At 39.4% G+C, this 12,435-nt stretch overlaps 1 protein-coding gene across 3 annotated transcripts in view; it reads right to left on the bottom strand.

Annotated features, from left to right (window-relative positions):
• The window catches only part of EGFLAM (EGF like, fibronectin type III and laminin G domains), a 136,527-nt gene that overhangs the window by 26,179 nt on the left and 97,913 nt on the right, over nucleotides 1-12,435 (bottom strand). For 2 of the 3 annotated variants that reach the window (XM_073346166.1, XM_073346165.1), the window contains exons 14-16: nucleotides 10,154-10,279; nucleotides 9,307-9,550; nucleotides 5,708-5,819 (exon numbers count right to left, since the gene is read on the bottom strand). In XM_073346166.1, the coding sequence (XP_073202267.1) occupies nucleotides 5,708-5,819; nucleotides 9,307-9,550; nucleotides 10,154-10,279 (482 nt within the window). The remainder of the gene's footprint in view (nucleotides 1-5,707; nucleotides 5,820-9,306; nucleotides 9,551-10,153; nucleotides 10,280-12,435) is intronic. The other variant, XM_073346167.1, reaches the window with a different exon arrangement.

Below are 12,435 nucleotides of genomic sequence, written 5' to 3'. Positions count from 1 at the left end.
TAAAAAGACAAATAAATTACAGATATATTTAGCTCATTGATTAGGTATGCTGAAATACCATAAAGGGAATGCCTCAGATAAATCAGTTATGGGAAAGGAATTATTTTTTCTCTTGAACAAATATATAAGGAGGAGAGTTTTTGGAAATTAGTTAGGGATAAATCAAGCTGCAGCCACTTCTCCAGTCTCCAACTCAGCTTGGTAACAATAGCCTTTATTTCTGTATTGTGCTGTACAAATTTTTAACTAACAATCTTTAATAAATAAATAATAATTAAGCTGATTATTTAACTAAAGCACAATAGACTGGTAAAAAAAAATTTCCATTGAATCTGTTGAGGGAAAACTGGATTTCCAATTAAATGAAATTTTGCATGAAAAGTGTCTGCTTTCCATATAAAAATGCTAGTTTGCCTGAAAACCTGAAGACTTTTCTGCTGAAAACTTGGGTTTTCAGATTTTCAATGAAAAGTCGAATATTTCTGCATGAAGAAAATAAACAAGCCATTTTTCAACTTGAGTCTCAGTTTATTTGGAGAAAAAGCTTTTCTGACTGTAAATTCTAACTCTTGTGCTTAGAGGTGCTAGTGGTTGAAAAATGCACATGCTGGTGTTTTGTAATAGGTACAACTATGACCGATAAATTGATGAAGAGGAAGAAATGAACCTCATGTATGAAACAAGAAATGTAGGTCAAAGCACAAACACCTGGGTCAAGGCAGAAGAGAGGTGCTCCCAGTTATGTCCTGGGCTCCTCTCCTTCCCAACTCAAAGCTAAAGAAGAGGCTGCCCCATATATGTGCTTCAATAAACTCTTATAGGCGTCAGAGATCAGGGACTGTGGCTTATCTGAAGATTCATAGATTCATAGATTCATAGATATTTAGGTCAGAAGGGACCATTATGATCATCTAGTCTGACCTCCTGCACAATGCAGGCCACAGAACTTCACCCACCACTCCTAAAAAAGACCTCACACCTATATCTGTGCTATTGAAGTCCTCAAATTGTAGTTTGAAGACCTCAAGGAGCAGAGAATCCTCCAGCAAGTGACCCATGCCCCATGCTACAGAGGAAGGCGAAAAACCTCCAGGGCCTTCCAATCTGCCCTGGAGGAAAATTCCTTCCCGACCCCAAATATGGCGATCAGCTAAACCCTGAGCATATGGGCAAGATTCATCAGCCAGATACTACAGAAAATTCTTTCCCGGGTAACTTGGATCTTACCCCATCTAAAAACCCATCACAGGCCATTGGGCCTATTTACCATGAATATTTAATTACCAAAACCATGTTATCCCATCATACCATCTCCTCCATAAACTTATCGAGTTTAATCTTAAAGCAAGATAGATCTTTTGCCCCCACCACTTCCCTCGGAAGGCTATTCCAAAACTTCACTCCTCTGATGGTTAGAAACCTTCGTCTAATTTCTAATCTAAATTTCCTAGTGGCCAGTTTATATCCATTTGTTCTTGTGTCCACATTGGTACTGAGTTTAAATAATTCCTCTCCCTCTCTGGTATTTATCCCTCTGATATATTTATAGAGAGCAATCATATCTCCCCTCAACCTTCTTTTAGTTAGGCTAAACAAGCCAAGCTCCCTGAGTCTCCTTTCATAAGACAAGTTTTCCATTCCTCGGATCATCCTAGTAGCCCTTCTCTGTACCTGTTCCAGTTTGAATTCATCCTTCTTAAACATGGGAGACCAGAACTGCACACAGTATTCCAGGTGAGGTCTCACCAGTGCCTTATATAACGGTACTAAAACCTCCTTATCCCTACTGGAAATACCTCTCCTGATGCATCCCAAGACGACATTAGCTTTTTTCACAGCCATATCACATTGGCAGCTCATAGTCAACCTATGATCAACCAATACTCCAAGGTCCTTTTCCTCCTCCGTTACTTCTAGTTGATGCGTCCCTAGCTTATAACTAAAATTCTTGTTATTAATCCCTAAATGCATGACCTTACACTTCTCACTATTAAATTTCATCCTATTCCTATTACTCCAGTTTACAAGGTCATCCAGATCCTCCTGTAGGGTATCCCTGTCCTTCTCTAAATTAGCAATACCTCCCAGCTTTGTATCATCTGCAAACTTTATTAGCACACTCCCACTTTTTGTGCCCAGGTCAGTAATAAAAAGATTAAATAAGATTGGTCCCAAAACTGATCCTTGAGGAACTCCACTGGTAACCTCCCTCCAACTTGACAGTTCACCTTTCAGTAGGACCCGTTGTAGTCTCCCCTTTAACCAATTCCCTATCCACCTTTCAATTTTCCTATTGATGCCCATCTTATCCAATTTAACTAATAATTCCCCATGTGGCACAGTATCAAACGCCTTACTAAAATCTAAATAAATTAGATCCACTGCGTTTCCTTTATCTAAAAAATCTGTTACTCTCTCAAAGAAGGAAATCAAGTTGGTTTGGCACGATCTACCTTTTGTAAAACCATGTTGTATTTTGTCCCATTTACCATTGACTTCAATGTCCTTAACTACCTTCTCCTTCAAAATTTTTTCCAAGACCTTGCATACTACAGATGTCAAACTAACAGGCCTATAATTACTTGGATCACTTTTTTTCCCTTTCTTAAAAATAGGAACTATGTTAGCAATTCTCCAATCATATGGTACAACCCCTGAATTTACAGATTCATTAAAAATTCTTGCTAATGGGCTTGCAATTTCTTGTGCCAATTCTTTTAATATTCTTGGATGAAGATTATCTGGGCCCCCCGATTTAGCCCCATTAAGCTGTTTGAGTTTCGCTTCTACCTCAGATATGGTGATGTCTACCTCCATATCCTCATTCCCATTTATCATGCTACCATTATCCCTAAGATCCTCTTTAGTCTTATTAAAGACTGAGGCAAAGTATTTGTTTAGATATTGGGCCATGCCTAGATTATCCTTGACCTCCACTCCATCCTCAGTTTTTAGCGGTCCCACTTCTTCTTTCTTTGTTTTCTTCCTATTTATATGACTATAGAACCTTTTACTATTGGTTTTAATTCCCTTTGCAAGGTCCAACTCTACTTGACTTTTAGCCTGTCTCACTTTATCCCTACATATTCTGACCTCAATAAGGTAGCTTTCCTTACTGATCCCTCCCTTCTTCCACTCCCTATATGCTTTCTGCTTTTTCTTAATTACCTCTCTAAGATGCTTGCTCATCCAGCTTGGTCTACAACTCCTGCCTATGAATTTTTTCCCCTTTCTTGGGATGCAGGCTTCCGATAGCTTCTGCAGCTTTAATTTAAAATAATCCCAGGCCTCCTCTACCTTTAAACCCATAAATTCTTCAGTCCAATCCACTTCCCTAACTAATTTCCTTAATTTTTGAAAGTCAGCCCTTTTGAAATCAAAAACCCTAGTTGCAGATTTATTTTTGTTAATCCTTCCATTCAGTTTGAACTGAATTAGCTCATGATCACTTGAGCCAAGATTATCCCCTACAACCATTTCCTCTATGAGATCCTCATTACTCGCCAAGACCAAATCTAAAATGGCATCCCCTCTAGTCGGTTCAGCAACTACTTGTTGAAGGAATCCATCAGCTATCGCATCTAGGAAAATCTGAGCCCTATTATTATTACTAGCACTCATCCTCCAGTCTATATCTGGGAAGTTAAAGTCTCCCATGATCACACAGTTTCCATTAGTATTTACTTTATTAAAAACATTAAAAAGGGCTCTATCCATATCCAAATTAGATCCCGGCGGTCTATAGCACACCCCAAGCACTGTCCCAGGGGAGGCTCTAATAGCTTTCTTCCCCAATTTAATTGTTGCCCAGACAGACTCAGTCATATCCATTTCATCGCTTCTTATTTCTTTACATTCTATCTCATCATTGATATACAGTGCTACTCCACCACCTTTACCTTTATTTCGGTCTTTCCTAAACAGCACATACCCTTCAATACCTGTAGCCCAGTCATGACGACTATTCCACCAGGTCTCTGTTATACCTATAATATCTGGTTTCACTTCCTGCACCAGTAACTCTAGTTCCTCCATTTTGTTACCTAGGCTCCTTGCATTAGTGTACAAACATCTTAATTTTTGCTGTTTGGCCTCACTCACATTCTGTACCCTATTAGGCACGGTTATTTTACTACCAGTATAACCTATTAGACTTGTATCTACACTGCCCTTCCTCCTACCTACAGCTGTATCCACTCTTACTTCATTTTCTTTCCACTCTATGCTAAATTCTGGCGTGGAGATTACCTGGACATCTCCCAACCATCTCCCCCAAATTCCTAGTTTAAAGCTCTCTTAATCAGTTGTGCCAGCCTCCATCCTAGAAGTCTATTTCCTTCCCTACTCAGATGAAGTCCATCCCGAGAGAACTGTCCTCTATCCATGAATGCCTCCCAATGGCCATACATCCCAAAGCCCTCCTTATAGCACCACTGCCTAAGCCATCTATTGATAGTCATAATCTTGTCACACCTTTGTTGCCCTTCTCTAGGAACAGGCAGAATCCCACTAAAGATCACCTGAGCCTCAATTTCCTTAAGCGTCCTCCCCAGCCTAACATAGTCTCCCTTAATACTTTCCAGTGAGAATCTAGCCGTATCATTTGTTCCCACATGAAGGATAATTAGGGGATTCTTTCCCGCTCCCTTTAGAATCCTTTTTAACCTCAGGTCTACATCCCGTATCTTAGCACCTGGAAGACAGCACACCCTCCTATTTTCTGGATCAGCTCTGGTTACAGGCCTATCTATTCTTCTCAATAAAGAGTCCCCAATCACATAGACCTGCCTTTTCCTAGTGACGGTGCTATTCTCCAGTCTATCCCCTGTTCCCTCTGGCTGCAAGTTTTTTCCATTCCCATTCTCCCTTGTAATCCTTTTTAACCCATCCTGTATCCTCCTGGGGCTCATATTTGGTGTAATCTCCATTAACTCTTCCCCTTTTCCTATAGGACTAACCGCTCTTCTCTTCTTCCTTGCCCTGTCACCTTCAGTAACTACCTGCTGAGCCCCTTCTTCATTTTCCAACTCTGCAAACCTATTCTGAAGCTCTATTTCTCCTTCACTAGCCCGTCTTTTCCTCTGCCTAGTTCTTTTAGTCACATGCTTCCACTGACCACTTTCCTCACCCAGTCTCCCCTCAGAATTCCCTAGTCCTGCTTCCATCTGCAAGTCTGAGCTTTTCCCTTCAGATACCTCATGTCTTTGCTCCATAATCTGCTCAAACCCCTTCCTAAACTCTACCAGACTTTCCACCTGCATCTCCAAACCTCTGATCTTTTCCTCCATCAGCTCTATCAGACGGCATTTCATGCAGACAAAACTCTTACCAGGTGCCCCCTCCAGGATCATGTACATACCACAGCTTCCACATCCAGTCATCTTCATTGTGTCATCTGCTACATGGGTCACTCCCACTGCCACCTCTGAATCTGTCATAGCCTTCCCACCTAAATCCTGTTAATCTGGGAAACACAAACCACACCAAAACACCACCACCCACAGCAAAACCAAACCCCACACAAGCACCACAAGACAAACTCCCCTTTCAAACTCCCACTCAAACTCCCCTGTTTACAGCTCTGTTTGCTAGCTCCTGTGCTGCTGCAGCTGTCTGATCTCATTTTTGTTAATATTTAGATGAGAAGTTAGGTCATTTTATGAACAAATTGCTTTATATATGAGAATATACATTATATGCTTCTTACCTCTGCCATTCCTTCCACTGGCTTTTGTTTATCAACCTGCAAAATACCATTCTTCGCAGTGCGAGACACTCTGAGTTCATGCCACTGGCCCAGAACAACAGGTTCTTCACTCCTGTTTAAACCAAAAACCACAAACATAAAAACCCATAAGAAGTCTATACCTGCATTTTTTTGATACTTTCAAACATTTTTCTTTACCAACTAGCCTTTTGAAGATAATGTCCATGACCCTTCCTTCAACAGAAACAAATTACTGAGTATCTTTACCTATTAGCACTAAATAAAAGAAAGGGGAAAAATATGACTGCACAAAAGCTCGATGTATATGAGGCGCAACAGAAGGCACCATTTCTAAACACTGGCAGTGAAGGAATATGTGTCAGTGTTCCCATATTAAACTAAAAGCATTTTAGTTTTATTTGTAAAAGAAACCACTTTAAGCAACCAGTGCACATTTAACTATCTGAGAGCTAAAATTTCTATTCAATTTCTGCAGTTATTTAGATTTAAATACATGAGGAAAAAGTCTCAGCTATACATCGCCCAACTCCAAATGACTGAAGCTGGCGTTACAGAAATTTACCTAAGGCAGAAGTTCCCCAAAGCCTTTGTCTCCTTATGAGACAGAAACATTTTGTGTTTGCTTATCCATTCAATTCAGATAAGCTCTTTTGATGCAGGCTATCCCAGTGATCCTTTTTTTTAAAAAAAATAAACTGAATGTTGTACATTATGGGCTGTAACCAAAATATGATCCTAATTGTGTAATGAGATTCTGAATAAGAACCACAATCTCCAATTGTTATGCCAAGTGACCACCAGTCTCACAGGAAACATTTTAAAACTGTTCAGATAATCTTTATTAACCCAGCACTAATCTGGGACAGAAAAACAGTCTGCAGAGTGGATAGAAACCATGTCCCTGCAGATGTTACAATTAATGAAGTCCTATAGACATTCCCTTTACTTTGAAATGTCATTTTTACTACTTTGGGTTAAAGCAGTTCAAATCCAAATCATATCTCGAAGCCTTTTGTACGCATTTCTGCCAATCTTCTTCTGACACCAAACCCTCCAAAAAGCATCACCAAGCAATGTCATTCATTCTTTGTCCTTTTCTTGTTTAGTGACAATTAGGGTTTAATCACATTGGATAAATCACTAGGTAATAGGTTTTAATGCCTTGGATAAATCAATATGTAATAAAGAAACCAGATGAGTCTGACTACTTAATAAGATGCAATACATATATTCTCTGTCCTTTGCAGAACAAGTTATCATCATGCCAACCCTCCTGCTTTTGTAAACTGTAATTTTAATTAGGGATGGGTGAACCTTGCAGAGCTTGAGATTTTCAGAACTGTAAGTTTATTTTTTGGATTCACAGGGTTTTCAAAACTAGTACAAGTTTGTCAATCCTTTTTAATACAATTTAAACCCTTTTTTCCTCAAGGATGAGTTGTTTTTTTAAATTGTTTTTCTCGTTATATTGAATCCTTGGCTATGTGCTAGGGATAGACTCACTTCCCCTCATTTCTAGGTTCCTGATCCTGCATTAAGATCCAGGAATGTGAATATCTGTGCCCACGTGAAGTCTCATGGGCACAGTGGATCCTGGTAGAGGATAGGCTGTCACAGTGGTAGCCTGTACCTAATCGTCTATTCAATTTTTTTGTCTCCTCCTTTTACAACCTCTATTACTGTGTGCCTGCATTCTGCTTCTTTGCTCACCATGTTGCCTAAGCAAGCACAAAACTCAGTCACGTTCAAGATGAATGTTTAAACTCTCATTATCAAAGTGGCAACGAGCTCATCTATCCTTAATTATAATGGTAACATTCACATCCAGCTCATTTCAGCATGGTGCAATGGCCAAGGTAGTCAGGAGACGTGAGTCATATTCCCAGCTTTGGCACTGACTGTATGTGTGACTTTGGTCAAGTCACCTATGAACTCTGTGAGCCTATTTCACCATCAGCAAAATAGGTATAATGCTGCTTACCTCATCTTTGAGATCTATGGAAGAATAGTGCTATCCAAGACTTAAGTATTGCATGAAGAACTGCCAGCGATTCCTACATGTAGTTTGTCTAACACTTGCCATTATAAAAGATTCTTGAAACCATTTTTTTAGATTCTCTAACACTTGCACACGTGCATTTATGATACAGTCTTTAATTACATGATCACATGCTATATTTTTCACGGGACTTGATTCTTGATCCCCATCCATCAAGGTTGTATAGAGAATCTGTATAATTGAGATACTAATGCTCTCCTACTTTGTGTTGGAGAGATATTCATTGTTTGTGCGGCACTCAGATACTATAATGATGAGTGCTCAAGAAAGTTCCGTGATGAAATGAGTAATTCTATATTTGTTACAGGCTTTGGATGGTGTGCTCACTGAATAAATCATGTTTAACTCATCATTAGTAATCATGTTTATTGAACAGCTGCCTGTTCCCTATGTTCTGTCCATTCTGTGCACTGAATGAGGGAGGAATCCCTTGGAAAAAAAAGTAACAGGTGATCATATAATTAAAGACTATTAAAACTGCATACACACAAGGTAGCAGAACTAAGGTAGCATGGACAACCTAAATTCCTACTTTAAATGCTTCACTTTGTAACCTGCAAACCTTTTAACACAGTTATTTGTATGCTATTACTCTTTGTTAGTACTCTGTATTGTATGAGTGCATAGCTTTGATTGTTTTCAAGTAAGCTTACCATCAGGTTGACCAATTTTCCTTTTTTCAGCAATCAATAACAACTTGTATTTTTCCTCAATCTATTTGAAATCCAAATGTTAGTTTCTTTCTCCCTCTCTGTTTTTTTTAAATGTAAAAAAATGAATTCCACTCTCATATACACATGTACAACTCCTGATGGGAAGTGCATCCATCTATCTGAGTTCGAATTTGGCCCAAAGTGTTTTTAAGCAGTAAAAATGGTATTTGGGGAAAAATCATAATTTCTTTCAATATGTGTCTCTAATATGGATTACATACTGAAGATAGAGACTACAAGATGTTATTTGAATGTATGTACTCAGGCCCTCCCAGAGTGAAAATCAGTATATTTCATAGCCTCCAGTATGACCATCATTTCTTATGAACACAGGAAACATACAATATATAATGGCCACAGGCAATATACTGTGTTACTCACATCTTTGCATACATTATTGCCACATTTTAGGCTATTGTTAAAGATGACTGTAAAATATCTAGTTTCATTATATATTATTCCTTAATTTCTTGTGTTAATATTAGTGAGGCAAGGAGATGAATATTTTTAAAGTATTTTCCCTACATGGATAAGAATAACATCTGCAGTTGCAGGGTAGGATGAAATGATAAATGCTATCAATGCTTATGTCAGCTTCAGACCACCAGAGAAGAAAAAATACCCCTGTGTTATAGTATTGCAGTTAGACACATAGCTTCTGTGCCTTCCCTAGAAGTACCCGTCACTGGATTTTGTTGGAGAGTGAATATATAACTACACAAACCAGTAGCCTCTCCAACATAGCTATTCCTTTCCCATATCTTCATTGTGGCATTGTTTGAAAAACGATTACAACTAATATTTACCTGATAATGGCTGTTCCTGAACCACAATCAAACCTGAACTCCACATAGCTGCCCACCATGTTAATAGACAGGAAGTCCTTGCTGTCTGTGTCATAGCTGTACAAGAGGACCCCATTCTCTGAATCTGGACGAAATGTCATCTCAAACTCCATGAAGGAAAGGTAGTTCTGTGGTTCCAAAGGCCAGGATGTTGTAGCAAATGACCTCAACGACTCATTGAACTGAGGTATGGCCAGGATAAATGCTGGAATTCCAGAAAAAACAAGTAGGTCAGCTTGGGCTCTAAGGTAAGAAATTGACTAACTCCCTAACCAATTTCAGACAGCTTTCTTCATTATGCATTTAAATCTACCGTCACACTAGAAGCCCTGCCATTCCTTCTGCAGCTCTCAGGCACACAGGATAAACATGCTACTGAACTTCCTTCCTCAGACAGCCCAACTCTATTGGTCAGGCATAGAGAAACATCAGGAACACAGCCCTGTTTTCTCCCAAGCCCTTAGAATGGGTTTCCCAGCAGGCAGTGTGAAGAAGGAGCGGTCCCCGTGCTCTGAAGTGCACAAGGACTGCAACCGTTCCCCTATCCACACCAAAGGGAGCATGGAGTCTCACCTACTTATCCATGCAAGATGCTCTCTAGCCCATAAAAATAAACAACATAACATGCACACAAGGCATCTAGCACCATTTTATCAGCATATGCCTGTGCTTTTTAGGAGAAGGAACAAATCAGGACTGTTTTCTGACAGTTCAATGACATCCAAACGGATCTTATCCTATTGAGAAAGTGTATTGAACACAGACTAACACTTAAGTCAGAAATAAAACACATCTGGTGTCCTCTCACCTTCTTCACAATGCCGACCTTTAAATCCAAGAGGGCAAAGGCACATGTATGAATCAGCTTGGCTTGCAGTGCAGGTGCCGCTGTTAATACAGGAAGCCTCATCGCAGATTCCACTGCTGCATTCACCTAAACTCAGAGCCAGAATGTCATACCATACCAGTTAATCCAAGAGGATTTAGCGGGCTGCTTGCTTGTTGTTACAAACAAATGCAATTTGCTTTCTCAAGTAAACAGAATTCTCTCTCAGTGTGCAAAGCTACAAAGCAGATTTTAGGGTAAGTGCTTGATTTCAGCATTGATTTTACACTGCATCATAAAGATGCTTTAAAAATGGTAGAAACGAGAACTAACCAAATAACTCACAAGATATTTTTTTACAGTATAACCATTTGCCAGAGGAGTGGGTTTTGCCTACCCTCAGTAGCATCTTTGTTGTTCTCACGAATGTGTATTTCAGAACCTCCTCGTGTCACCCGATTGTTTACATTACAAACATGCTGATTTGTTTAACCTCAATTATCTTAAGTGCTGCTTTGTTCATTCAAAGTTTGGGGACAGTATGGTAAGCACTGAATGTATTAAGCAGCACCATCTAAGCTTATTAACCAGCATGTAGTTGTTAACTGTTCTGTCTGCACTGCAGGGGATCCATATTACCAACATATGGGCTTTCTAATCACCATTTCCACCACGCTGGCATATGATGTCTACAGCACAGAAAGGTGCCCTGAGGTAACAATATCAAAACTGTCATAGAAGGACGGATTTTTTTGTATTTCCTTCTCAGTCAGTGATACATGTGTTTAATAGTCAAAAGTGTATGAAGTACCAGTTAACTCAGATATTTTTCTTTATTTTAAATTCTATTATTGTTTATTTAAATCATTTCCCCCCTAGTCTACAGGAATAAATTGTAAATATTAGTTAACAAGGCCCAGATCAACATGTGCGCTGTGTGTGAGTACATCGCTTATGTTTCTGCAGTGTTTTAAAGGGGTGAAGTCCCACAAAATGGTGACAGACAATAAATTTACACTTGAATACCTTCAGACATACTCCTGGAGGTGGGGTATGTATATTGAGGGAGCTTCAAGTGAGTATTTTCAGGGTGATTGACCTCAGATTACAGGTTGGATCATTCAGACATGAAACATGCACAAGGGTGAGTAGTTTTCAGAGTAGCAGCCGTGTTAGTCTGTATCCGCAAAAAGAACAGGAGTACTTGTGACACCTTAGAGACTAACAAATTTATTAGAGCATAAGTTTTCATGGGCTACAGCCCACTTCATCGGATGCATAGAATGGAACATATAGGAAGACGATATATATATTCACATACAGAGAAGTTGCCATACAAATTGTAAGAGGCTAGTTTCAGAGTAGCAGCCGTGTTAGTCTGTATTCGCAAAAAGAAAAGGAGTACTAGTGGCACCTTAGAGACTTAGTGGCCAATGTACATGGCAGAGGGGCATTGCTGGCACATGATGGCATATATCACATTGGTAGATGTGCAGGTGAATGAGCCCCTGATGGAGTGGCTAAACCAGACAGCCTCTACGCAAAAGAATAAATGGACACAAATCTGACATCAGGAATCATAACATTCAAAAACCAGTAGGAGAACACCTCAACCTCTCTGGCCACTCAGTAAAAGATTTAAGGGTGGTAATTTTGCAACAGAAAAGCTTCAAAAACAGACTCCAATGAAAAACTGCTGAGCTTGAATTAATATGCAAACTAGATACCATTAACTTGGGTTTGAATAGAGACTGGGAGTGGCTGGGTCATTACACATATTGAATCTATTTCCCTATGTTAAGTATCCTCACACTTTCTTGTTAACTGTCTAAATGGGCCATCTTGATTATCACTACAAAAGTTTTTTCTCCTGCTGATAATAGCTCATCTTAACTAATTAGCTTCTTACAGTTTGTATAGCAACTTCCACCTTCTCTGTATATATATCTATATATCTATATCTTCTTACTATAGGTTCCATTCTATGCATCCGATGAAGTGGGCTATAGCCCACGAAAGCTTGTGCTCAAATAAATTTGTTAGTCTCTAAGGTGTCACAAGTACTCCTGTTCTTTTTAAGGGTGAGTAGGAAACAGTCAGAACTGACCAGCAGGGAGTGGTTGTGAGGTGACTGAGCAAAGTTTGGCAAACCTGCTATTGACAAGAGGAACCCTTTTTTTAAAAAGGAAGAGGCGCATCAGGCAGAAATATTTAATCTACTGCACAGGGCACTGTAAAATCTCAGTGGGGTCCTGGCATCACTT

The sequence above is a fragment of the Lepidochelys kempii genome, chromosome 5, assembly GCF_965140265.1.
Source record: "Lepidochelys kempii isolate rLepKem1 chromosome 5, rLepKem1.hap2, whole genome shotgun sequence".
NCBI classification, from domain to species: Eukaryota; Metazoa; Chordata; order Testudines; family Cheloniidae; genus Lepidochelys; species Lepidochelys kempii.
The sequence above is the reverse complement of the archived record's forward strand: the minus strand, read 5'-3'. Positions and strand labels throughout refer to the sequence as shown.